This window comes from Chiloscyllium plagiosum, unplaced genomic scaffold (assembly GCF_037043375.1).
Source record: "Chiloscyllium plagiosum isolate Xiang-an unplaced genomic scaffold, Cpla_swu_hap1 HiC_scaffold_16, whole genome shotgun sequence".
Lineage (NCBI taxonomy): Eukaryota > Metazoa > Chordata > Chondrichthyes > Orectolobiformes > Hemiscylliidae > Chiloscyllium > Chiloscyllium plagiosum.
Genome location: NW_028270154.1, coordinates 14,256,880 through 14,282,548, shown reverse-complemented (window position 1 = coordinate 14,282,548; position 25,669 = coordinate 14,256,880). Strand labels below are relative to the sequence as shown.

At 48.9% G+C, this 25,669-nt stretch overlaps 1 protein-coding gene across 2 annotated transcripts in view; it reads left to right on the top strand.

The window, feature by feature from the left end:
• The window catches only part of LOC122556475 (F-BAR and double SH3 domains protein 2-like), a 75,131-nt gene extending 50,815 nt beyond the window's left edge, over positions 1-24,316 (top strand). The window contains exons 14-20 of one of the 2 annotated variants that reach the window (XM_043703139.2): positions 2,578-2,712; positions 6,305-6,388; positions 8,869-9,055; positions 10,955-11,172; positions 12,598-12,712; positions 14,492-14,565; positions 16,919-24,316. In XM_043703139.2, the coding sequence (XP_043559074.2) occupies positions 2,578-2,712; positions 6,305-6,388; positions 8,869-9,055; positions 10,955-11,172; positions 12,598-12,712; positions 14,492-14,565; positions 16,919-16,987 (882 nt within the window). In that variant the 3' untranslated portion in view covers positions 16,988-24,316. The other variant, XM_043703140.2, reaches the window with a different exon arrangement.
• Positions 24,317-25,669: the final 1,353 nt, after the last annotated feature.

Sequence of the window (25,669 nt, the reverse complement as noted above, 5' to 3'; positions counted from 1 at the left end):
CCCCGTCCCCCCCCTCTCTCCCGTCCCCCCCCTCTCTCCCGCTCCCCCCCCCTCTCCCCGTCCCCCCCCTCTCCCCGTCCCCCCTCTCTCCCCGTCCCCCCCTCTCTCCCCGTCCCTCCCCCCCTCTCTCCCCGTCCCCCCCTCTCTCCCCGTCCCCCCCTCTCTCCCCGTCCCCCCCTCTCTCCCCGTCCCCCCCTCTCTCCCCCGTCCCCCCCTCTCTCCCCGTCCCCCCCTCCCCCCCCTCTCCCCGCCCCCCCCTCTCTCCCCGTCCCCCCCCTCTCTCCCGTCCCCCCCTCTCTCCCCGTCCCCCCGCCTCTCCCCGTCCCCCCTCTCTCCCCGTCCCCCCTCTCTCTCCCTGTCCCCCCCTCTCTCCCCGTCCCCCCCTCTCTCCCCGTCCCCCCCTCTCTCCCCGTCCCCCCCCCTCTTCCCCGTCCCCCCCTCTCTTCCCGTCCGCCCTCTCTCTCTCCCCCCCTCTCTCTCGCTCCCCCCCTCTCTCTCTCGCTCCCCCCTCTCTCTCTCGCTCCCCCCCTTCTCTCTCTCGGCTCCCCCCCTCTCTCTCTCGCTCCCCCCCTCTCTCTCTCGCTCCCCCCCTCTCTCTCTCGCTCCCCCCCTCTCTCCTCTCGCTCCCCCCTCTCTCTCTCGCTCCCCCCTCTCTCTCTCTTCTCCCCCCCTCTCTCTCTCGCTCCCCCCCTCTCTCTCTCGCTCCCCCCTCTCTCTCTCCCCTCCCCCCCTCTCTCTCTCGCTCCCCCCCTCTCTCTCTCGCTCCCCCCCTCTCTCTCTCGCTCCCCCCTCTCTCTCTCGCTCCCCCCTCTCTCTCGCTCCCCCCTCTCTCTCTCGCTCCCCCCCTCTCTCTCTCGCTCCCCCCCTCTCTCTCTCGCTCCCCCCCTCTCTCTCTCGCTCCCCCCTCTCTCTCTCGCTCCCCCCTCTCTCTCTCGCTCCCCCCTCTCTCTCTCGCTCCCCCCCTCTCTCTCTCGCTCCCCCCCTCTCTCTCTCGCTCCCCCTTCTCTCTCGCTCCCCCCCTCTTCTCTCTCTGCTCCCCCCTCTCCTCTCTCCGCTCCCCCCTCTCTCTCTCGCTCCCCCCCTCTCTCGCTCCCCCCCTCTCTCTCTCGCTCCCCCCTCTCTCTCTCGCTCCCCCTCTCTCTTCTCGCTCCCCCCCCTCTCACTCTCTCGCTCCCCCCCTCTCACTCTCTCGCTCCCCCCCTCTCACTCTCTCCGCTCCCCCCTCTCTCTCTCGCTCCCCCCTCTCTCTCTCGCTCCCCCCTCTCTCTCTCGCTCCCCCTCTCTCTCTCGCTCCCCCCTCTCTCTCTCGCTCCCCCCCTCTCTCTCTCGCTCCCCCCTCTCTCTCTCGCTCCCCCCTCTCTCTCTCGCTCCCCCCCTCTCTCTCTCGCTCCCCCCTCTCTCTCGCTCCCCCCTCTCTCTCTCGCTCCCCCCTCCCCCTCTCTCTCGCTCTCCCCCTCTCTCTCGCTCTCCCCCTCTCTCTCGCTCTCCCCCTCGCTCTCGCTCTCGCCCTCTCTCTCGCTCTCGCCCTCTCTCTCGCTCTCCCCCCTCTCTCGCTCTCCCCCTCTCTCGCTCTCCCCCTCTCTCTCGCTCTCCCCCTCTCTCTCGCTCTCCCCCTCTCTCTCGCTCTCCCCCTCGCTCTCGCTCTCCGCCTCTCTCTCGCTCTCGCCCTCTCTCTCGCTCTCCCCCTCTCTCTCTCTCCCCTCTCTCCGCTCTCCCCCTCTCTCTCGCTCTCCCCCTCTCTCTCGCTCTCCCCCTCTCTCTCGCTCTCCCCCTCTCTCTCGCTCTCCCCCTCTCTCTCGCTCTCCCCCTCTCTCTCGCTCTCCCCCTCTCTCTCGCTCTCCCCTCTCTCTCGCTCTCCCCTCTCTCTCGCTCTCCCCCTCTCTCTCGCTCTCCCCCTCTCTCTCGCTCTCCCCTCTCTCTCGCTCTCTCCCCTCCTCTCTCTCGCTCTCCCCTCTCTCTCGCTCTCCCCCTCTCTCTCGCTCTCCCCTCTCTCTCGCTCTCCCCCTCTCTCTCGCTCTCCCCTCTCCTCTCGCTCTCCCCCTCTCTCTCGCTCTCCCCCTCTCTCTCGCTCTCCCCCTCTCTCTCGCTCTCCCCCTCTCTCTCGCTCTCCCCTTCTCTCGCTCTCCCCCTCTCTCTCGCTCCCCCCTCTCTCTCTCTCTCCCCTCTCTCTCGCTCTCCCCTCTCTGTCTCGCTCTCCCTCCCTCTCTGTCTCGCTCTCCCCCTCTCTGTCTCCCCCCCCTCTCTCTCTTCTCTCCCCCCCTCTCTCTCTGTCTCTCCCCCCCCTCTCTCTCTCTGTCTCCCCCCCTCTCTCTCTCTGTCTCCCCCCTCTCTCTCTCTGTCTCCCCCCTCTCTCTCTGTCTCCCCCCCTCTCTCTCTCTGTCTCCCCCCTCTCTCTCTGTCTCTCCCCCCCTCTCTCTCTCTGTCTCTCCCCCCCTCTCTCTCTCTGTCTCTCTCTCTCTCTCTCTCTCTCTCTCTCTCTCTCCTCTCTCTCTCTCTCTCCCCCTCTCCCCCTCTCTCTGTCTATTTTCCCATTACAGTTGTTTGCCTAAATTTTCAATTTATTTGTTTTTCTCGTAGTTTGACGAGTTAGATTTCACGGATTTTGAGGAATTTGATGACACCAATGAGATCTTTGATGAGAGCAGTGAAGCAACCCTTGGCAGTTCCCCCCGAATGTACCCGGTGCTCTGTAAAGTTCTCTACAGTTACCAGGTGAGGAGTTCAGGGGCCAGCTAACCCCACTGCATTGTGCGTCACCCACTACTTTTGAGTTAAGAGATTGTCAGTTTAATCTTGTGTTAAAGACGACAGCTCATACCTCAGGCAATGGGATAGTAATTGAGATAATCCTCTCACTGATGATCAAGGGACTAGAAAGAACTTTACCCACTGCTCTTTCAATTATCGATGTGGGAATCTATTATATATTCACTTATACTTGTGAGGGTGGATGGGATCACAAATTAACACACCATTCAAATGACAGCCTCTCTAACAGTGCAGTGCTCCACTAAAACTGACGCACAGACAATGCAACTCTGCCCCAATACTGACCCACAGACAGTGCAACTCTGCCCCAATACTGACCCACAGACAGTGCAACTCTGCCCCAATACTGACCCACAGACAGTGCAACTCTGCCCCAATACTGACCCACAGACAGTGCAACTCTGCCCCAATACTGACCCACAGACAGTGCAACTCTGCCCCAATACTGACCCACAGACAGTGCAACTCTGCCCCAATACTGACCCACAGACAGTGCAACTCTGCCCCAATACTGACCCACAGACAGTGCAACTCTGCCCCAATACTGACCCACAGACAGTGCAACTCTGCCCCAATACTGACCCACAGACAGTGCAACTCTGCCCCAATACTGACCCACAGACAGTGCAACTCTGCCCCAATACTGACCCACAGACAGTGCAACTCTGCCCCAATACTGACCCACAGACAGTGCAACTCTGCCCCAATACTGACCCACAGACAGTGCAACTCTGCCCCAATACTGACCCACAGACAGTGCAACTCTGCCCCAATACTGACCCACAGACAGTGCAACTCTGCCCCAATACTGACCCACAGACAGTGCAACTCTGCCCCAATACTGACCCACAGACAGTGCAACTCTGCCCCAATACTGACCCACAGACAGTGCAACTCTGCCCCAATACTGACCCACAGACAGTGCAACTCTGCCCCAATACTGACCCACAGACAGTGCAACTCTGCCCCAATACTGACCCACAGACAGTGCAACTCTGCCCCAATACTGACCCACAGACAGTGCAACTCTGCCCCAATACTGACCCACAGACAGTGCAACTCTGCCCCAATACTGACCCACAGACAGTGCAACTCTGCCCCAATACTGACCCACAGACAGTGCAACTCTGCCCCAATACTGACCCACAGACAGTGCAACTCTGCCCCAATACTGACCCACAGACAGTGCAACTCTGCCCCAATACTGACCCACAGACAGTGCAACTCTGCCCCAATACTGACCCACAGACAGTGCAACTCTGCCCCAATACTGACCCACAGACAGTGCAACTCTGCCCCAATACTGACCCACAGACAGTGCAACTCTGCCCCAATACTGACCCACAGACAGTGCAACTCTGCCCCAATACTGACCCACAGACAGTGCAACTCTGCCCCAGTGCTGACCCTCGGACGGTGTGACACTCACTTAGTACCGAATTGAGTTTCAGCCTGGATTATGGATTTTATCTCTGGAGTCAAATTTGAACCAACAGGTGTCAGACTGAGAGCCAGGAGACTGCTAACTCAAAGGCATAGAGAGAAATGCTTGTGATTGTTGGAGCTTCACTGATCTCAGCTCCAGGACATCTCTGCAGGGGTTCCTCAGGGTAGTGTCCTTGGCCCAACCATCTTCAACTGCTTCATCTATGACATTCCCCTATCATAAGATCAGAAGTCGGGTAGTTAGCCAATGATTGCACAATGTTCAGCACCATTTGTGCCTCCTCAATTAGAGAAGGAGCCCACATCCAAATACAACAATATCCAGATTTGAGCTGAAAAGTAACATTTGTGGCATGCAAGTACCAGTAAAATATTATCTTGGATAAGTGAGAAACTAACCATTGTTCCTTGACACTAAATAGTGTTAATGTCACTGAATCTCCCGCTATCAACATCTTGGGGTTGCTTTTGACTAGAAACTGAACTGGATTCGCCATATAAATACGATTGCAAGAGCAGGTCAGAGAGTAGGGATTCTGTAGCAAGTAACACAACTCCTGACTTCCAACCACTTTCCACCATCTACATGGCACAAGTCAGGAGTGTGATGGGATACTCTCCCACTTGCCTGGATGGGTGCAGCCCCAACAACACTCAAAATGCTGATACCATCCAGGACAAAGCAGCCACTTGATTGGCACCACATCCACTCTCTTTACCATTAATGCTCAGTCACAGCAGTGTGTACCACCTTCGAGATGCACCACAGAAATTCACCAAGGCTCCTTCCTCTCCACCTTCGAAATCCACTGATGATTCAATGTCAAAGTATAAGGGTCGCAGTTACATGGGCACACCACCCCCTGCAAATTCCCCTCCAAGCCTCTTACCATCTGACTTGGAAATATATTGCCATTCCTTCAGTGTCACCAGGTCAAAATCCTGGAACTCCCTCCCTGAGGGCATTATGGGTCAACCTACAGCACATAGGACTGCAGCGGTTTCAAAATGCAGCTCACCACCACCTTCTCAAGGGGGCAATTAGGGACGGGTAATAAATGCTGGCCAACCAATGATGCCCACACCCCATGGTTGAAAAAAGAAAAGAAATGGTGCCTAATGAACCAGGTGAATGCAGAGCTGAGCCCCCTGGACAGAAACACTCTGGGCTGCAGTTTGGGGTCTGTGTCAGTGTTTGTACTAAAGGAAGATCTTTCACTGAGTTAGGAACAGGCTGGCCAATCAGCTGGAGTTCCTGCCTGACCCCAATTCAGTGAATCTCTAGTGAGCAGCTCTCACGGACAGGAATGACATTGATCTCTATTGTGATGCCCACTTGATCTTCAGCAAGCAAATTCACCCTGTCACCCAAGTGAGAGTGTCGCAGGGGATAGGATTTCCCAACCGATGACATTTGCTGTACCTGTCTACTTTGATTTGTTTTACGGCAGGTATTTATTGCTTTTTGCCAACCTGATCATGTCATACCTATCGCTCACACTTGCACTTTGATAATGAGGAACCTCTCCACAAAGTCCAAATCTACTCCCTGCCTGTGTGATTTCACCGGAAGTGGTTGGATGTGCTGAGTGAGCAGGATTTTGAATCTTGAAACTCAGGAGACCATTCAGCCCATTATGACAATGCTGGCGTTTTGAAAGAATGATCCAGTCAGTCCCACTGCCTTGCTCATTCCCCTTAACACTGCAGCACATATCCTTTTCACATATTAATCCACTTCCCTTTAGGGAACTTCTATTCTTATGATCCCAGCTGATGGTAATATTAAGTCAAATCCCTGATAAATCCAGGCTTGATGGATCATAGGTTTTGGTTTGCAATATGATTACCATCGTGGTCAGTCACTGAACATGTTCATGTGAGGCTGACAGTGTACTTCTAACAAAAGAACAGAAGTTTTTTTACACAAAGAAAGATAAAACTGTCGTGTCAAGAATGGGATGCAACAGTCTAGGTGGGGACTCATCAGTGTTTTTTTTAGTAGTTTAGCACATAATTTCTTTAACTTTATACCACAGTTTATAATGTCAATGAGTGATTTCCTCAGTGTCTATCTTCCTATGTACAGGCCACACAGTCTGATGAACTGACCATCACTCTAGAAGAGCAGCTGGAAGTGATTGAAGATGGTGACATGGAGCATTGGGTGAAGGTGAGTTCAATGAGGGTGATCTAACATGAACCTCTTCATTTTCCAACAGACTAATAATCCAGGGCTCCATTCCCAACTCATTGACTGAGCTGAATTCAGGACTAATCTCCCACTGACTGAGCTGGGATTCAGGGCTGGTCTCCCACTGACTGAGCTGGGATTCAGGGCTGGTCTCCCACTGACTGAGCTGGGATTCAGGGCTGGTCTCCCACTGACTGAGCTGGGATTCAGGGCTGGTCTCCCACTGACTGAGCTGGGATTTGGGATCTTGTGTTGTCCACAAGCTGTGAACAGTAATTTATAAATCCGATTTAATTCTGGAAAGGTTCTTTTAGTAATCAACAAATGTCAAATGACTGTTCATTGAATACACACAACCTCCGATTCCAACTGCACATTTGTCTCTCCAAAAAAATCCAAAGTTAGTTATATTTAATGTGATGTTTAAGCCAAATGTAAGCTTCTGATCTGCAGTCTTCCAAGGGACAAGGGAGCACTGGGAGAGCCATACACCGTGTACAAAATATCCCAAATGAGTGACATAGACAGTATTGGCCATGGGGAGGCCGCTGTGAGTCAGTTATGCCCCATGTGAAGATTTTGGATGTTCATGTTTGGATACAGCCCTGGAGGGCTCACTATCTGTGACGGTGGTTCAGTGGTTAGCACTGCTGCCTCATGGCATCAGGGACCCAGGTTCGATTCCAGCCTTGGGTGACTGTCTGGGTGGAGTTTGCACATTCTCCCAGTGTCTGTGTGGGCTTCCTCCGGATGCTCTGGTTTCTTCCCATGGTCCAGAGCTGTGTATGTTGGGTGGATTGGCCATGTTAAATTGCCCCAAAATGTCACAGAGATGTGTAGGCTCGGTGGATTAACTATGTGAAACTGCAGGGTTACAGGGATAGGGAGGTGGGTCTGGTGGGATATCCTTTGTAGGGTTCAGTGTGAACCCAATGGCCTGCTTCCACATTGGAGGGATTCTGTGTTTCGAAGATCTGGAACATAAGAACTAGGAGCAGGAGAAGATAATTCAGCCCATTCATTCCTGCCCTGACATTCGGTATGACCAAGTGAGGACTGGGAGATCCTGATGAAGGGCTCCTGTCCGAAATGTTGATTCTCCAGCTCCTAGGATGCTGCCTGACCTGCTGTGCTTTTCCAGCACCACTCTAATCTTGATTCGGTATGACCATGCTCTCTGTTCTTTCCAAGGATGGACACACCTTTGCTAAATGCACCAGGTGCTACTCGTCTCATCACCAAACCCAACAAAACTCTTTGCTGAGATCTTGGTCAATTTTTAAATTTGTTTGTGGGATGTGGTCACCAGTGGCTAGGCCAGCATTTATTGTCCAACCCTAGGTGCCCCTGAGAGGGTGATGGTGAGCTGCCTTCTTGAACCACTGCAGCTCCCTTGGTGTAAGTAGACCCACAATGCTCTGAGGGAGGCAGTTCCAGAATTTTGACTGAAGGAATGCTGGTATATATTTCCATGTCAGGATGGTGAGTGGCTTGGAGGGGAACTTTTAGATGCTGGTATACCCCCGTGCCTGCTTCCCTGTCAATCTAGGAGGTGGAGTCGTGAGTTTGGAAGGTGCAGTAGAAGGAGTCTTGGTGAATTTCTGTGATTCATCTTGTAGGTGCTGCACACTACTACTACTGTGCGTTGCGGTGGACAGAGTGAATGTTTAAGGTGCTCTTTTCTGTCCTGGACAGTGTCGAGTTCCTTGGGTATTTTTGGAGCTGCACCCAGGCAAGTGGGGAGTATTCCTTCAAACTCCAGACTTGTGCCTTGTAGATATTCCACAGGTTTTCGGGGGTCAGGGAGTGGGTTACTTGTCACAGCCCTTGTCTTGTTTTTGCAGCCACAGTATTTGTTTTGTGGGGGTTGGTCGCATTCAGCTTCTGGTCAACGAATGTTGGCAGTGGTGGAACTCAGTGATGGTAGTGCTGCTGAGTGTCAAGGGGAGATAGTTAGATTTTCTCTTGGAGTCATAGAGTCATAGAGTTATACAGCATGGAAACAGCCCCTTCAGTCCAACCTGTCCATGCCGACCAGATATCCCAACCCAATCTAGTCCCACCTGCCAGCACCCTCCAAACCCTTCCTATTCATATGCCTTTTAAATGTTGTAATTGTACCAGCCTCCACCACTTCCTCTGGCAGCCCATTCCATACACGTACCACCCTCTGTGTGAAAATGTTGCCCCTTAGGCCTCTTTTATTATCTTACCCCTCTCACCCTAAACCTATGGCCTGTAGTTCTGGACTCCCGCACCCCAGGGAAAAGACCTTGCCTATTCACCCTATCCATGCCCCTCATGATTTGATAAACCTCTATAAGGTCACCCCTCAGCCTCTGACGCTCCAGGGAAAACAGCCCCAGCCTGGTCAGCCTCGCCCTGTAGCTCTTGTTGGAGAAATTTGCTTATGATCCTCAGTCTTGTTTTTTAATTACTTTTGTCTATCCCTTCTTCAGGCCCGGAATAAAGCTGGTCAAATAGGTTACGTGCCTGAAAAGTATCTCCAGTTTCCAGGTGGGAACAGCCTATCCAGCAAGATCTCCATGGTAACATCCTCTGACATTATGTCTTATTCCTCATCAAACAGCTCTGCTGAGCAGGAACTGATGACTTGCAGTGTCGTAGAGCAGCCAGCAGATGGAGGTAGGTCAAACCTTGATCTATAACCCATTGTGAAGGTGCTTTTGGGGCCACAGTGCAGGGATTATTACCACCCACCCCTGAACCATATCCCACTGCCCGCTGTGAAATACTGAGAGAGAAGGTGAATCAGGAAGAGTCCTTTAATAGGCACAAAGTTTCAGCGAAAACATCTGTACACTGTGGAAATATAGGGGAGACCTGATTTGGAGCTTGGGCCATAATAACCTTCATCCTGTCTCTGAAGCAAGAAGTTCCAGATTTCTTATTCCAAGGACGTGAGCACAAAATCCAGCCCGAGTACTGACCCTCTGACAGTACGGCGCTCTCTCAGCACTGACCCTCTGACAGTGCAGCATTCCCTCAGTACTGACCCTCTGACAGTGCAGCACCCCCTCAGCACTGACCCTCTGACAGTGCAGCACCGCCTCAGCACAGACTCTCTGACAGTGCAGCACTTCCTCAGCACTGACTCTCTGACAGTGCAGCACTTCCTCAGTACTGACCCTCTGACAGTGCAGCACTTCCTCAGTACTGACCCTCTGACAGTGCGGCGCTCCCTCAGTACTGACCCTCTGACACTACACCATTCCCTCAGTACTGACCCTCTGACACTGCACCATTCTCTCAGTACTGACCCTCTGACAGTGCTGCACTCCCTCAGTACTGACCCTCTGACAGTGCTGCACTCCCTCAGTACTGACCCTCTGACAGTGCAGCACTCCCTCAGTACTGACCCTCTGACAGTGCAGCACTCCCTCAGTACTGACCCTCTGACAGTGCAGCACTCCCTCAGTACTGACCCTCTGACAGTGCAGCACTCCGTCAGTACTGGGCATTTGACATGCAGCGCTCCCTCAGTATTGACCCTCTGATAGTGAAGAAGGCATTTGGTATGCTTTCTTTTATTGGTCAGAGTATTGAGTACAGGAGTTGGAAGGTCATGTTGTGGCTGTACAGGACATTGGTTAGGCCACTGTTGGAATATTCTGTGCAGTTCTGGTCTCCTTCCTATCGGAAAGATGTTGTGAAACTTGAAAGGGTTCACAGAAGATTTACAAGGATATTGCCAATGTTGGAGGATTTGAGCTATAGGGAGAGGCCGAATAGGCTGGGACTGTTTTCCCTGGAGTGTCGGAGGTTTATAAAATCATGAGGGGCATGGATAGGATAAACAGACAAAGTATTTTCCCTGCAGCGGGTGAGTCCAGAACTACAGGGCATAGGTTTAGGGTGAGAGGGGAAAGATATAAAAGAGACCTAAGGGACAACTTTCTCACGCAGAGGGTGCTACGTGTATGGAATAGGCTGCCAGAGGAAGTGGTGGAGGCTGATACAATTACAACATATGAAAGGCATTTGGATGGGTATATGAATAGGAAGGGTTTGGAGGGATATGGGCCGGGTGTTGGCAGGTGGGACTAGATTGGGTTGGGATATCTGGTCGGCATGGACGGTTTGGACCGAAGGGTCTATTTCCATGCTGTACATCTCTATGACTCTGACTGTAAGTGCAGCACTCCCTCAGTACTGACCCTTTGACAGTGCAGCACTCCCTCAGTACTGACCCACTATTGGAGCAGTACTCCCTCAGCAATCCCCTTCTGACACTGTTCCATTCTCTGAGTAGTGTTTTTTCAAAGAGAGTACTGAGGGTGTGCTACATTGCCAAGAAGGCATTATTGAGTAACAAATGAATATATGGCCAACTTATGATTCTGGGTGTGACCTGGAAGGGGGTTTTGAGGTTCTGATATTTTTGTGAGGTTGCTGGTCTGGGAGATACTGTAGACTGAACCTTGACCTCACTGTAACAGCTTGGATCACAGTCTGCAGCTTATCCTCACATCTCTGGTGGGAGCGATGTTGAAGATGCTGATGTTGTGGATATTGTTTCCCCAGTCTGCTTGGCCCGAGCGTTGTACGATTATGAGGGACAGAGCGCAGAGGAGCTGTGTTTCCCTGAAGGTGGCCTGATCAAGGTCCTTCACACTGATCAGCGCGGAGTGGACGATGGATTCTGGGAAGGAGAATTCAATGGCCGTATTGGTGTGTTTCCATCCTTGCTCGTTGAGCTGCTGTCTGGGGAAGGCACAGACCTGGAGCTGGAGCTGATGCTGGTACTCTACACAGGAAATTTGTGGATTTTAATCAGTCTGTGCAGCTTTGTGAGCTTATTTAAACCTCTCATCATCTTCTCTCTGTTCAGGCACCGCACAATGACTTCACTTCCCCTTCCTCCCACTGTGGACTCTCCATTTTCGATGTGGGGGAGGCAGTGTTGGACTGGGGTGGACAAAGTTAAAAATCACACAACACCAGGTTATATCTTTGAAGAGAAAATGAGGTCTGCAGATGCTGGAGATCAGAGATGGAAATGTGTTGCTGGAGAAGCGCAGCAAGTCAGGCAGCATCTAGGGAACAGGAGAATCGACGTTTCGGGCATTAGCCCTTCTTCAGGTTTAATTGGGAGCACTAGCTTTCTCACAACCACCAGATGAAGGAGCGTCGCTGCGAAAGCTAGGGCTTCCAAATAAACCTGTTGGACTATAACCTGGTGTTATGTGATTTTTTAACTTTCTCCATTTTGTGAAATTTTCATAACGTCTTGCCTCCCGTTCCTGCTGCTCTTCAATCATTACTGCTCTCTGCCCTTGTTTCCGATAATCTTCCTGTAGGGGGATATCCCAGAAAAGCCCTCCAGCTATGATCCAAACAATATCCCTGATTCATCCTCATCTCCTTAGATTCTCTGCTCAGTGTTCCTCTAATATAAAAATTAGAATCCAGTTTGGCCTTTCATGAGTCTGTATGTTGGACAGCACAACGCAGGATGACACCAACCTTGGGCAGATCCGTATGGAGGCGACACGGTCAAACAGTGTCAACATTAGAGGAGGTCAAGAGTCAAATGCCCACAGGCCCAAGTGAGCAGACTGCAGAACAAGGTGTTTCCCCAACCCTCCTACAATGATTTCATGTGTAATCAAATTGGCAAATCAAGGTTTTGTCTCACATTAGGGATGGGATGACATCAACTACAATGGCAAACAACTAGCCTCCTTGCTAAATACCTGACTGTCAGAGCGTCAGGGCAACCCATCATTCATTCAGACTTCTTAGCATCTGTAATCTTGTCCAAGGATGCACGTACCCCTCCGTTACTGTGCGTGTACACTTTTTCACACACTCTTTCTCTTTCACGGCTGAATATATCCCTATATCTTCCTGACACATTGGCTCTCTCCTTCCTCCACCCCCGTTGCTCAGTTAACCTGTGTTTCTCTTTGTAGTTTGCCGTAACCCTTTCAACCAGGCTTCACCAGAATGTGAGGCTCCTTCCTGCCTTTAGGAAAAAGTTGGATGTTCACCCACTGAGATCTGATAAGTGTAGAGAGTCTACAGTTCCCTCATTTTTACCACATGGACTTACTTTGCACTGTTGGTTCAATAGGTAGAAAATATACAGGACTGGATATAGGCCATTCTGATGCTCAGACTCTCTGCTGCTGAACTGTTGTTGACCACCTTGTTTTATTTCCCAGGATCCGACATCCCCACCTCCGTTCTCTCCTCCTGCTCCTGATTGCGGTGCGGTGGCATTTCACAGTGTAGCATCCGCACAGCAAGAGAGACTCCAAGTGTCACCTCGAAACAGTGGTAACTATATTGAATGTGTTCTTACACCCATTGGGTCTCACTAGTCAGCCCCTCAAGCCAATTACTGAAAAAGTGAAAAATCACACAACACCAGGTTTATTTGAAAGTACAAGCTGTTGGATTGTTGGACTGTAACCTGGTGTTGTGTGATTTTTCACTTTGTTCACCAAGTCCAAAACTGGCAACTCCACATCGTTACTGAAAAAAAAACATGGAGGAATCCATTCAGTTACAGAGGAATTGGAGGAAGCCATTCTCCCTTTTGATCCTGTTCCATCATTCGATGAGATCCTGGTTAACCTGTATCTTAATTCCATCAATCCATCCTTGCTCAGCAACACTGGAGTCCATCTGGAGCACTATACATTAGCCTTGGGAACAATAAAGTGTAGGTCCAGTACTGAAAGGGTCATAGTATGAGGGAAGATTGTCTTGGGTTCCCTGAACTCTGGAACGTTAAGGAGAGAACATGAGGTTCTAAGATCCTAAAATGAATTGACAGGGTAGATATAAATTATTTTCCATTGATGGAGAGAGTTGAAAAGTGTGGAAAAGCACAGGAGGATAGGCAATATCTGAGGAGCAGGAGAATCGACGTTTCTCCTTCATCAGGAAGCCCTTCTCCAGCATCTGCAGTCCTCACTTCCTCCTAATTGATGGAGAGAATCTTAGATGAGATGACATCATCTTCAAATCAGTGTCAGGCCATTCAAGAGGCAAGTTCGGAAACACATCTTCATGAGAACGCAGAACGGACAGTAGGAGCTAACTCACTTCACAATTATAATCTGAGATTGATAGATTTTTGCTAGCCAAAGGTATTCAAGGGAATGCAGCTAGTTCAGGTGACGGCAGTGAAGCTGTGGAACTGCTATGATCTTGAAAAATAGCAGAACAAGTTCCAGGAGCTGAATAGTCTCCTCCTGTGTCTTTATCCGACCATGTGACCATGCTTTAGCTGCTCAGGCCTTAGGTATACACTGATCTCTTGAAACACCATTCATTTCTCAAAGCCAATATCCTTAACCAAAGGGGTCCCTCCTAATATCGTCTAGAATTCTTTATCTTGAAAGGTTGTAGATGTTCCATCATACTTAAGGCTGAAACAGACAGCTTTTTGGTCTCTTGGGAGGATTAAGGAGGGGTAGGAGGTCTGGGTGATGTAGTGGTAGTGTACCTATCTCTGAACTAGGAGCTCTGGGATCAAACCCCATCGGTACTTGATGGCCGTGCATAATAATGCAGCTAAATGGTTTTTGTTGATCATCAAAATGTAAACCTCCTTCTGATAGCCCCATGGTAGGTACTAAGCGAGAGATTCCTTGTCGGGCAGAACTATTTAGCCACAAAAGGCTCCCCACAGTAACAGACTCCGTGTACAGGTTCTTGCTCTGAGCATTGGCGTTCCCATTCTGAGGGACTGGGACAGAATAATACACAGTCGCACAATGTGAGGAATGAGCAGGAAAGTGGATTTGAAGCTGAAGATCTGTATTGAATAGAGGGGGAGGAGGCTCAAGGGCGCATTTTATCTGTTGCTCATCCTCAATGTTCTTCTCTCAATCGTTTGTCATTCTGCAAAAGGAACCAGCCCAATAATTATAACTTACCATTGGCTGTGTTGAGAAGAGGCTGTTTGCTCACGTGGGGTAGTTGGAGACTTTGTTACACAACCTTCAGGGTTAATGTCCAACCAGAGTTAACAACATTAACTGTGAGTATATACATCTCGGGGATTCTGGAACATGCAGAACTCATTCCACTTTATTCCCCTTACAGTTTCTGCTGTCCTCAAGGAGGAATCCCATATCCTGGAGCCGATTACCGAAATGCCTGCGGGACGACTGAGACCAGTAAGAGAGGATTTATCTGAGAAACAGTAATGTGTAACTTGCCATCATTGAGCTCCCTCTGGGGAAATGCATCATCCTGGGAGCAATACATTCCACAAAGCTCTGCTTTTGCCTCTTCATCTGTTCCCTCTGAAACCTCTGATGGCCACAACTTATCTTTCACCAGCCCCCATTCAGCCATCACCTGTGGCTCAGTGGTTAGCACTGCTTCCTCACAGCGCCAGGGATCCAGTTCAATCCCAGCCTCGGGTGACTGTCTGCGTGGAGTTTGCACATTCTCCCTGGGTCTGTGTGGGCTACCTCAGGGTGCTACGGTTTCCTCCCACAGTCCAAAGATGTACAGGTTAGGGTGGATTGGCCAGGGGAAGTGCAGGAGTGGGTCTGGGTGGGATGCTTTTCAGAGGGTTTGTGTGGGTTTGACGGGCTGAATGGCCTGCTTCCACACTGTAGAGATTCTGTGATTACCCCTGTGCTCACTGATCTACATGGGCTCCCAGACCCACACCAGCTCCATGTTTAACATTCTCATCTGTATTCTCAAAGCTCTCACCAATGCCTCATACCTTCTTATCTCCATCATTCCCTCCAGCTCCTCAAAGATCTAGGATCCGTACATTACTCCACTTCAGAGCTGGTGCTCATCCCCAACTTTAATTCCTCCCACGATTGGTGGTCGTGGCTTCGGTCACTTGGCCGCGTGTTTGGAAATTCTCTCCTGTAGATAAAGGCTCCTTCAAACCTACCTTTAACCAAGTTGCTGGCTCACCGACACAATCTCTCCCTCTGTAACTCAGTGTCACATCCTCTTAGTTAATCGCTCCTGATAAACTTTGTGGGACCAGAAAACCTATTAAAGGTGCAAAATAAATATAAGTTATTCTTGTTGAGAACATTAGAGGGGCCCGCAGTTTGTTTATTTCGGTAAGCCTGAGCTGGGAGTGCAGAATGGAAAGGTGGTCAGTATTATTACTCAGTTGACCCAGGGTGGGCTGGTGTATGTGCGTAAAGTGTGGGGCATGTCAGATCTCTGGTGACACTTGCTGTCTTTGGCGCATAAATGTAGAAATAACTTGGAGATGGAATTGACTGGTGCCTTAGGAATGGAATGAAATATTTTATTGTTATGAAGATGGGGGCTTTAGAGGCATAGAGATGTACAGCACGGAAACAGACCCTTCAGTCCAACTCGTCCATGCCAAACAGATATCCCAACCCAATCTAGTCCCATTTGCCAGCACTTGGCCCATATCCCTTTAAACCCTTCCTATTTACGTACCCATCCAGATGCCTTTGTGGGCGGCACGGTGGCACAGTGGTTAGCACTGCTGCCTCACAGCACCAGAGACCCGGGTTCAATTCCCGACTCAGGCGACTGACTGTGTGGAGTTTGCACATTCTCCCTGTGTCTGCGTGGGTTTTCTCCGGGTGCTCCGGTTTCCTCCCACAGTCCAAAGATGTGCAGGTCAGGTGAATTGGCCATGCTAAATTGCCTGTAGTGTTAGGTAAAAGGGGTAAATGTATGGGTGGGTTGCGTTTCGGCGGGTCGGTGTGGACTTGTTGGGCCGAAGGGCCTGTTTCCACACTGTAAGTAATCTAATCTAATCTAAATGTTGTAATTGTACCAGCCTCCACCACTTCCTCTGGCAGCTCATTCCATGAATGCACCACCCTCTGTGTGAAAAAGTTGCCCCTTAGGTCCCCTTGAAAGTTTTCCCCTCTCACCCTAAACCTATGTCCTCTCGTTTTGGACTCCCCACCCCAGGGAAAATACCTTGTCGACTTATCATATCTATGCCCCTCGTGATTTTATAAACCTCTATAAGGTCACCCCTCAGCCTCTGATGCTCCTGGGAAAACAACCCCAGCCTGTTCAGCCCCTCCCTATAGCTCCAACCCTGGCAACATCCTTGTAAACCTTTTCTGAATCCTTCAAGTTTGCACTTGTAAGATCAGCAATCCTTGCCCATCCCTGATTGTCCTTGAGAAGGTGGTGTGGACCATAAAGTGAATGTACTTACACCATGCTGTGTTGCTGCTCCAGGATTTTGATCCTTCAAATGTCTGAATAGCGAATGTACATGCACATTAGGATGCTGTAGGTTACATAGAGATGCTGGATTTCCCATGCATCTGCTGCCCTCTGCTGTGGTGGTTTGCAATCTTTGTTCAGTGTTTGAGGTGATGGCCCAGTGCTACCTTTTGGTTATGAATTCCTTTGGTTTGTGTTGAACCCGGGGGAGTAGGGGAGGAGCCACAATCATAGAGTGAGGGGAACATTATTTCAACCTAAATGCCCTGAATTTGTGTTTAGCAAATGGCTCACATGATCCTTTGTTGCTGTTCAACTTTTCAGATTCGAGCTGCCCCTCCTCCACCATCGTCCAATCCGATTTCACAACAGGATGAGGAACTCCTTGTCTGAATATTCCCACCTGAATTCCAACCAACCCTACACGTGGAGCCAAAGCCAACTGGAGGAATGGGTGATGGGTCTTTGGTTCCAGGATTGGTGCTTCACATGGGAGATATGAGGGGGATTGGACTGCAATCCTTGTCAGAATTCACCATGGCTTTGAATTTCCGCAGATGGAGAACCAGGAACCATCAGCTTCCAGATAGAGAATGGGTCTTTGGTGTGTTCATTGAGGGCTTTCTCTGAGAACGCCAACCTTTAATTCTCAACAATTTAAACTTGTGCAAAGCCTCTCTCGTGATGAGACATTCCTGGGACCTGAACATGGAATCGTGAGCATATAAGACACATTCAAGGAGTGAACATTGTGCAATGGGATTTGGAATTCCCTTGTAATTGGGTCCAACCAATGACCTTTCACCCTTTCTGAAGCCAAGCTGATAGCCTCGTCCTCTGTTTGCTGTCAGGAGCACAAATGGGGTTTCACAAAGGGGCACTGTTTTGTGGCAGTGTCCTGGAGTCTCTGTCATTTTGATCTGTCTGCGACAGACTCATTCGGCGAGCTATATCCCAGTTAGTGCGCATCTGTGACTGAATGGGATGAGTGATGGTAACTTTATTACTACTTTGATTTTATTGGCAGCCTGTGCATTGTCAACCCGTTGAGGTGTCAATCATTGGAAATTACCTCTGAGTCCTCAGTAATGAAATGGCACATCTCGAGAGCATTTCAGGTGAATTAGAGGCGCACGTCAAAGGCATAGGTTTCATTGATTTCATTTCCTACTGGGGGTGTGAACGTACTGGAAATACTAATAGTTATTGACCATCCTTAGTTGTTCTGGAAAGATGGTAGTGGGTACCTTCTGAAGTCAATGGGATTAATACAAATGGAGTGTCTTCTCAAACTACTTTGGAAGGTAGTTATGGTAAATCACATTGATGTGTAATAGGAGTCATGTAGCGATTCAAATCACGTAAGGATTACAGATACCCTTCCCTAAAGGACATTGGTGAGCCAAATGTGTTTTTCTGATAGCCTCATGGTTACTTTCACTGAGGCCAACATTTTATTTCCAACTGCTTTCTGACTCACGTCAAATTCTGAAAGCTCCCACCAGGAGCATGAGGACTGCAGCTTTATTGCACTAATCGAGTGAGACGTCCACCAATGGTTCAAGACAATGGCCCATGCCCACCCTTAGAGGGAACAAATTGCAATAGACAACACAATACTGGTCTTGCCAGTGGCCATGATTCTGGAATTAACAAAATTAATATACAGGGACATGCTTGCTCAGAGTGGACTCAGGTTCTGGACTAAGAAAACATTGGGGCTAGGATGGAGATGTAGACTCAACCAATCAGTGGAGATGCTGGAGTATAGTGTGTTAGAATTGGACCTGACAATGGAATGAGTCTGTGTGTTTGGCAGAACCTTGAGCCCATCGTTTCTAAAGAGCTCCGCATTCACTGTCTACCACCTTTAGAAAGGATGTCAAAATCTCGAAGCGTTTGCAGAGCAGGTTTGTCACAATCCTACCAAGAGTGGGGAACGCCAGCATTGTGAAAAGACTGGAAATACTCTGATCAGTCCCTGTAGAGCAGAGAAAATTATGGGGGTTTTGATAGAGATGAAGAGTTTTGACCAGAGTGAATTGAAGAGATTTATTTCCAGTGTTGGGAAGATCATCAACCATGGGCCACTGATTTTAAGTTATTTGACAAAAGAACCAAACAGGAGTTGAGGATTATTTTTGTGCAGTCAGTATTTTTCTAATATTCACTCAAGGGATACGGGTTTCATTAACTGGGCTGGTATTTATTGTCTATCCCTAGTTCCCCTTGAGATGAGCTGCCTCCTTGTACCACTGCCCACATCTGGTACAAGTACATCCACAATCCTGTTCCAGCGGGTTCTGGGATTATCATTCAGTGACAGCGAATGAAGCTGATATATTTTCCATTGCAAAATGGAAAACAACTTGGTGGGGAACTTGCCTGTGGTGGTGTTCCTATTCATCAAGCCCCTTGTTCCTTCTAGAATGTAAATAAAAAAACGTAAAGTTGCCATAGTTTATGAAGGTCACCACATCTCAGGTAAGGGGGTAGATTGAGAAGAAGAGTCCCCCATTTGTGGTAACATCAGCTGTTGTGGGAATTGAACTCACTCTGCATCACAAATCTGCCATCCAGCCAGCTGAGCCAACTGACTGTATTAAAAAGTACTGGTTGTGGGTTTGGAAGGGGATTCCTAAGGAGCTTTGATGAATTGCACAGCTACAACAGTGTTGGAGGAAGTGAATGGTACAATATCTATCTAAACAATCAAGCAGGTTGCTTTGTCCTGAATGGTGTCAGGCTTCTTGAGTGTTGATAGCCCTGCATTCATTCAGGGAAGTGAGGAGTATTCCATCACACTCTGGACTTGTTCCTAACAGAGATAGTGGATGGGTTTTGGCGAGTCAGGCAAATGGGTTTCTCACTGCAACATTCCTAGCCTCTGACCTGCTCTTGTAGCCACATTATTTACATGGCTGGTCCAGTTCAGTTTCTGGTCAGTGATAACCCTCAGGATGTTGATAGTAGTGCTTCCAGCCCTGGTCACCATAGAATTGTTATGGTGCAGGAGGCCATTGTGTCTGTACCAGCTCTCTGAGCATTTTATCTAGTGACAAACTCCTGCCTTTTCCTCAACACTGTATATTGTTTGTATGTGAATAGTCATCATCCAATTTCCTCTTGAATGGCTCAATTGAACCTGCCTCCCCCACAATTCGAAGCAGTGCTTTCCAAACCTGGACTGCTCACTGTATAGAACAAGTTTGTCTCACTTCTTTCATTACAAAAACTGTGTAATCTGGCTCACAATCCTGTTATGATCAGGGGCAATTTTCCTTATTTACTCTGTCCAGTCCTTCCATAATTTTCAAAATTTATATCAATACTTCTTTCAGGCTTCGTCTCTCCATACAAAATTGTCCCAATTTCTCCATCAATACTTGTAACTAAAGTTTCTCATCTTTAGAACCACTCTTGTAATGCCATTCGAAGTTAAGATATGATGGTCATGTCTGACACTTGCATGATGAACATGCTATTCGTCATTTGTCAGCCCAAACCTGGATATTGTCCAAATCCTGCTGCATTTTGACATGGATTGTTTCAGTTTCTGAAGAGTCGTGATTGATGCTGAACATTGTACCATCATCAGCAAACGTCTTCTGACCTTATGGTGGAGGCAAGGTCATTGAAGAAGCAGCTGAACACAGTTGGTCCGAGGACACTACCCTGAGGAACTCCTGCAGAGATGTCCTGGAGCTGAGATGACTGATGTCCAACAACCACAACCATCTTCCTATATGCCTGGTATAACTAGAACCTGTGGACTCCCATTGACTCCAGTTTTATTAGGGCTCCTAAATGCCATGTTTAGTCAAATGCTGAATTGATGCCAAGGGCTGTCACTCTCTCACCTCACCTCTGGAGTTGAGCTTCTGTCAAGTTTGAACTAAGCCTGTGATGAGATCAGGAACTGAACAGCCCTAATGGAACCCAAGTTATTGCTACATAAGTGATGCTTGATAGCACTTGTTGATAACCCCATCCATCATTTTACTGACAATTAAGTCTAGACTGAGGGGCAGTAATTGGTTGGCTTAGATTTGTCCTGCGTTTTGTATACAGGATGTACCTGGACAATTCCCGCATTGCAGAGGAGGGGTCAGTCTTGAGCTGTTTTGGAACGGCTTGATTAGGGTAATAAGTCTTCAGAATTATTATTCAAAATGTCAGGGCCCATAGCTTTTGCAGTATCCAATGCTTTCAGCCATTTCTCAGGGGTTCAGTTGCGTAGATCTTTAAAATGCCATGAACAGATGCAGAAAATAATTATGAAGGCTAATGGAAATGCAAGCTTTTATATCTAGAGGAACTAGAGTACAAGGATTCAGATAGGTGAGGGTCCAGAAGACTGGAGGTTGGCTAACGTGGCACCATTATTTAAGAAAGGTTGTAAGGACAAGCGAGGGAACTATAGACCGGTGAGCCTGACGTTGGTAGTGGACAAGTTGTTGGAGAGAATCCTGAGGGACAGGATGTACATGTATTTGGAAAGGCATGATCAGGGATAGTCAACATGGCTTTGTGCGTGGGAAATCATGCCTCACAAACTTGATTGAGTTTTTTGAAGAAGTAACAAAGAAGATTGATGAGGGTAGAGCAGTAGATGTGATCTATATGGACTTCAGTAAGGCGTTCGACATGGTTGCCCATGGGAGACTGGTTAGCAAGGTTAGATCTCATGGAATACAGGGAGAACTAGCCATTTGGATACAGAACTGGCTCAAAGGTAGAAGACAGAGGGTGGTGGTGGAAGGTTGTTTTTCAGACTGGAGGCCTGTGACCAGTGGAGTGCCACAAGGATCGGTGCTGGGCCCTTTACTTTTGTCATTTACATAAATGATTTGGATGCGAGCATAAGAGGTACAGTTAGTAAGTTTGCAGATGACACCAAAATTGGAGGTGTAGTGGACAGCGAAGAGGGTTACCTCAGATTACAACAGGATTTGGACCAGATGGGCCAATGGGCTGAGAAGTGGCAGATGGAGATAAATGCAAAGTCCTGCATTTTGGAAAGCAAACCTTAGCAGGACTTATACATTTAATTGTAAGGTCCGAGGGAGTGTTGCTGAACAAAGAGACCTTGGAGTGCAGGTTCATAGCTCCTTGAAAGTGGAGTCACAGGTAGATAGGATAGTGAAGAAGGCGTTTGGTGTGCTTTCCTTTATTGGTCAGAGTATTGAGTACAGGAGTTGGGAGGTCATGTTGCAGCTGTACAGGACATTGGTTAGGCTGCTGTTGGAATATTGCATGCAATTCTAGTCTCCTTCCTATCAGAAGAATGTTGTGAAACTCGAAAGGGTTCAGAAAAACTTTGCCAGGGTTGGAGGATTTGAGCTACAGGGAGAGTTTGAATAGGCTGGAGTTGTTTTCCTTGGAGCATCGGAGGCTGAGGGGTGACCTTATAGAGGTTTATAAAATCATGGATAGGATAAATAGACAAAGTCTTTTTCCTGGGGTGGGGGAGTTCAGAACTAGAGGGCATAGGTTTAGGGTGAGAGGGGAAAGATAAAAAAAGGACCTAAGGGGCAACATTTTCGTGCAGAGGGTGTTACGTGTATGGAATGAGCTGTCAGAGGAAGTGGTGGAGGCTAGTTCAATTACAACATTTAAAAGGCATCTGAATAGGTATATGAATAAGCAGGGTTTGGAGGGAAATTGGCCAGGTGCTGGCTAGTGGGACTAGATTAGATTGGGATGTCTGGTTGGCATGGATGAGTTGGACCGAAGGGTCTATTTCCGTGCTGTACATCTCAATGATTCTATATTATGCTGCAGTTATATGAAATCCTGGTTGGACCCCACTTGGAGTACTGTGAGCCCATCTGGGCACCACACCTTAGGAAGGATATATTGGCCTAGGATGGAGAACAACATAGATTTTACAAGTATGGACTTCAGGGTTACATTATCAGGAGAGATTATACAAATTAGACCCATTTTCTCTAGAATTTTGAAGGGTAAAGGGTGATCTGATCAAAGCCTTCAAGGTATTAATGGGAAAAGACAGGGTAATTGTAGATAAATTATATTCATGCATTGAGAATTCTAGAATTAGAAGGTCATGATCTAAAATGTAGGGCCAAACTGTCCAGGTGAGATGTTAGGAAGCACTTCTGTACGCTAGGATGGGAGATGTTTGGAACTCTGTTCTACAAAAGGCAGTGGATGCTGGATTAGTTGTTAATTTTAAATCTGAGATAAAGGTTTGTTAAGCAAATATATCAAAAGATATCGGCTATGGAATTAGGCTACATATCAGCCACGATCTCATTAAGTGGTAGAATAGGGTAAAGGGCTGAATGGTCTATTCCGGTTCCTATTTTCCTGATATCACATGCAGTGCTTTGAATTGACTGGAGACTGGCATCTGTGGTGATGGGGAATTCCAATGGGAGCTGCGATAGATCATAGGTTATTGTAAATGCTTCAGCCTTTGGCACTGATGTGGGATTTTTGTGGAGTGTCGTCTTCCAGTCAGCTGTTTAATTGTCCACCACCATTCATGACTGTAATTTGGCAGAGTATATATCTGATCTTTTGGTGTAGAATAATTTAGCTCTGTCGTTTGCTGTTTATGCTGTTTGGTATGCAAGTAGTCCTGTTTGGTCGCTTCACTAGGTTGACAGCTCATTTTAAGGTATGCCTGATGCTGCTCCTGGCCTGTCCTCCTGCACTTTCCATTGAACTGGGATTGATCCATGTGATAGAAATAAAGTGAGGGATATATTAGGCCATCAAGTTGTAGAGTCCACTGAATTGAACTGCCTAGAAGCAGATTAAATAGTATCTTTCAAAAGGTAATTAGATAAGTATTTGGAAAAAGAAAAATAGAGAAGGGGATAGGGAAAGAATTGGGGATCAGAAGAGTCATAGAGATGTACAACATGGAAACAGACCCTTCGGTCCAACCTGTCCATGCTGACCAGATATCCCAAACCAATCTAGTCCCACCTGCCAGCACCCAGCCCATATCCCTCCAAACCCTTCCTATTCATATACCCATCCAGATGCCTCTTAAATGTTGCAATTGTACCAGCCTCCACCACTTCCTCTGGCAGCCCATTCCATACACTAACCACCTTCTGCGTGAAAAAGTTGGCTTTCTGACAGGAACAGGAGGGAATAAGGTTGACTGAAGGTGGTTCAGAGTGAGGCTGTGTGGGAAGCATGTCTTTCCAGGTGGTTTACTCCTGGCTCAGGAAACAGGGAGACAAAGGCTAATAGGACTAGGCAGTGAAGACCATAATCGGATTAGTTACTATCTCACTGAGTAGTGGAGAAGGTTTGAGGGGCTGAATAGCCAGCTGAGCTGAATTCATACGTATGAAAAAAAAACACTGAGTTTATGACAGAGCTATCGACAACATGCTGGAAAGGGGAGTCATTCCCACTGTCCTAGACAATATGTATCTCTCTTAAACAATTCATAAGGTGATATAATTTATTTACAGTTTTGTGTGGAATCCTGCTGTATATGAATTGGCTTTCATGTTTCCTGTATTATAACAGTGACCAGGCTGAAGAAAGTTCCTCATTGGGCTATGAAGCACTGTGCATCATCCTGCCATTGTGAACAATACGTTCAATGCTTGTGAACAAGCAAGTCTTTCTTTCTCAGCTTCAGAATGTGGACAGAGAGTTTGTTTTTATCAAGTCTGAATCTGGAAGCACATTGTACAGGAATATTAAACCAACAACACTACTTTAAACTAATCTTTTGAGTCTATGACTTGGGACAAAGACCAAATTTGGGAAAAAGGCAGGGATTGAGGGTTGGGACAACAAAGTTGCTTCGGGATCAAGTCAGAGGTCATTCCCAGGTTTTGCAAAATAAAATCTAAGCCAGCACAATCATTTCAGTACCGAGGGTGCACTGCAGTGTTGGAGGGGCAGTACTGAGGAAAGATAGTGCTAAAGTACAGCTGTCAGAGTTACAGTACTGAGGAGGTGCTGCAGTGTCTGGGAAGCAATGGTGGAGAGTGCTATACAGAGGCCGTGTGGAACATAAAGAACACTGGAATGGTTGGGCCAATGGTTTGTTTCTGTGCTGGAAATTCTTCAAGCTATCCCAAGTGTGACGGGTATGGAACAGATCCCAAGTGTGAGCTAAGGCCCTGCAGCCAACAGTCATCTTGCCCAGAAAACAACGCAAGAGGTGTGGGCAATACATGAAGCTGGAGGAGAGACGGTGTGGGGGTACGGGAAGGTGAAAGGGAGACGGCGTGGGGGGGTATATGAAGGTGTAGGAGAGACGGTGTGGGGGATACATGAAGGTGGAGGAGAGAAGATGAAAGGGAGACGGCGTGGGGGGTACGGGAAGGTGAAAGGGAGAAGGCGTGGGGGAGTACAGAAAGGTGGAGGGGAGAAGGTGTGGGGGTACGGGAAGGTGAAAGGGAGACGGCGTGGGGGGGTACAGAAAGGTGGAGGGGAGAAGGTGTGGGGGTACGGGAAGGTGAAAGGGAGACGGCGTGGGGGATACAGAAAGGTGGAGGGGAGACGGTGTGGGGGGTACATGAAGGTGTAGGAGAGACGGTGTGGGGGGGTACATGAAGGTGGAGGAGAGAAGGTGTGGGGGTACGGGAAGGTGGCGGGGAGACTGTGGTGGGGGGTACGGGAAGGTGGAAGGGAGAAGGTGTGGGGGTACGGGAAGGTGGAGGGGAGGGGAGACGGTGTGGCGGTACGGGAAAGTGGAGGGGAGACTGTGGTGGGGGGTACGGGAAGGTGGAGGGGAGAAGGTGACGGGAGAAGGTGTGGGGGTACGGGAAGGTGGAGGGCAGACTGTGGTGGGGGGTACAGGAAGGTGGAGGGGAGAAGGTGTGGGGGTACGGGAAGGTGGAGGGGAGACGGTGTGGGGGTACGGGAAGGTGGAGGGGAGACGGTGTGGGGGTACGGGAAGGTGGAGGGGAGACGGTGTGGGGGTACGGGAAGGTGGAGGGGAGACGGTGTGGGGGTACGGGAAGGTGGAGGGGAGAAGGTGTGGGGGTACAGGAAGGTGGAGGGGAGACTGGTGGGGGGTACGGGAAGGTGGAGGGGAGAAGGTGTGGGGGGGAGAAGGTGTGGGGGTAC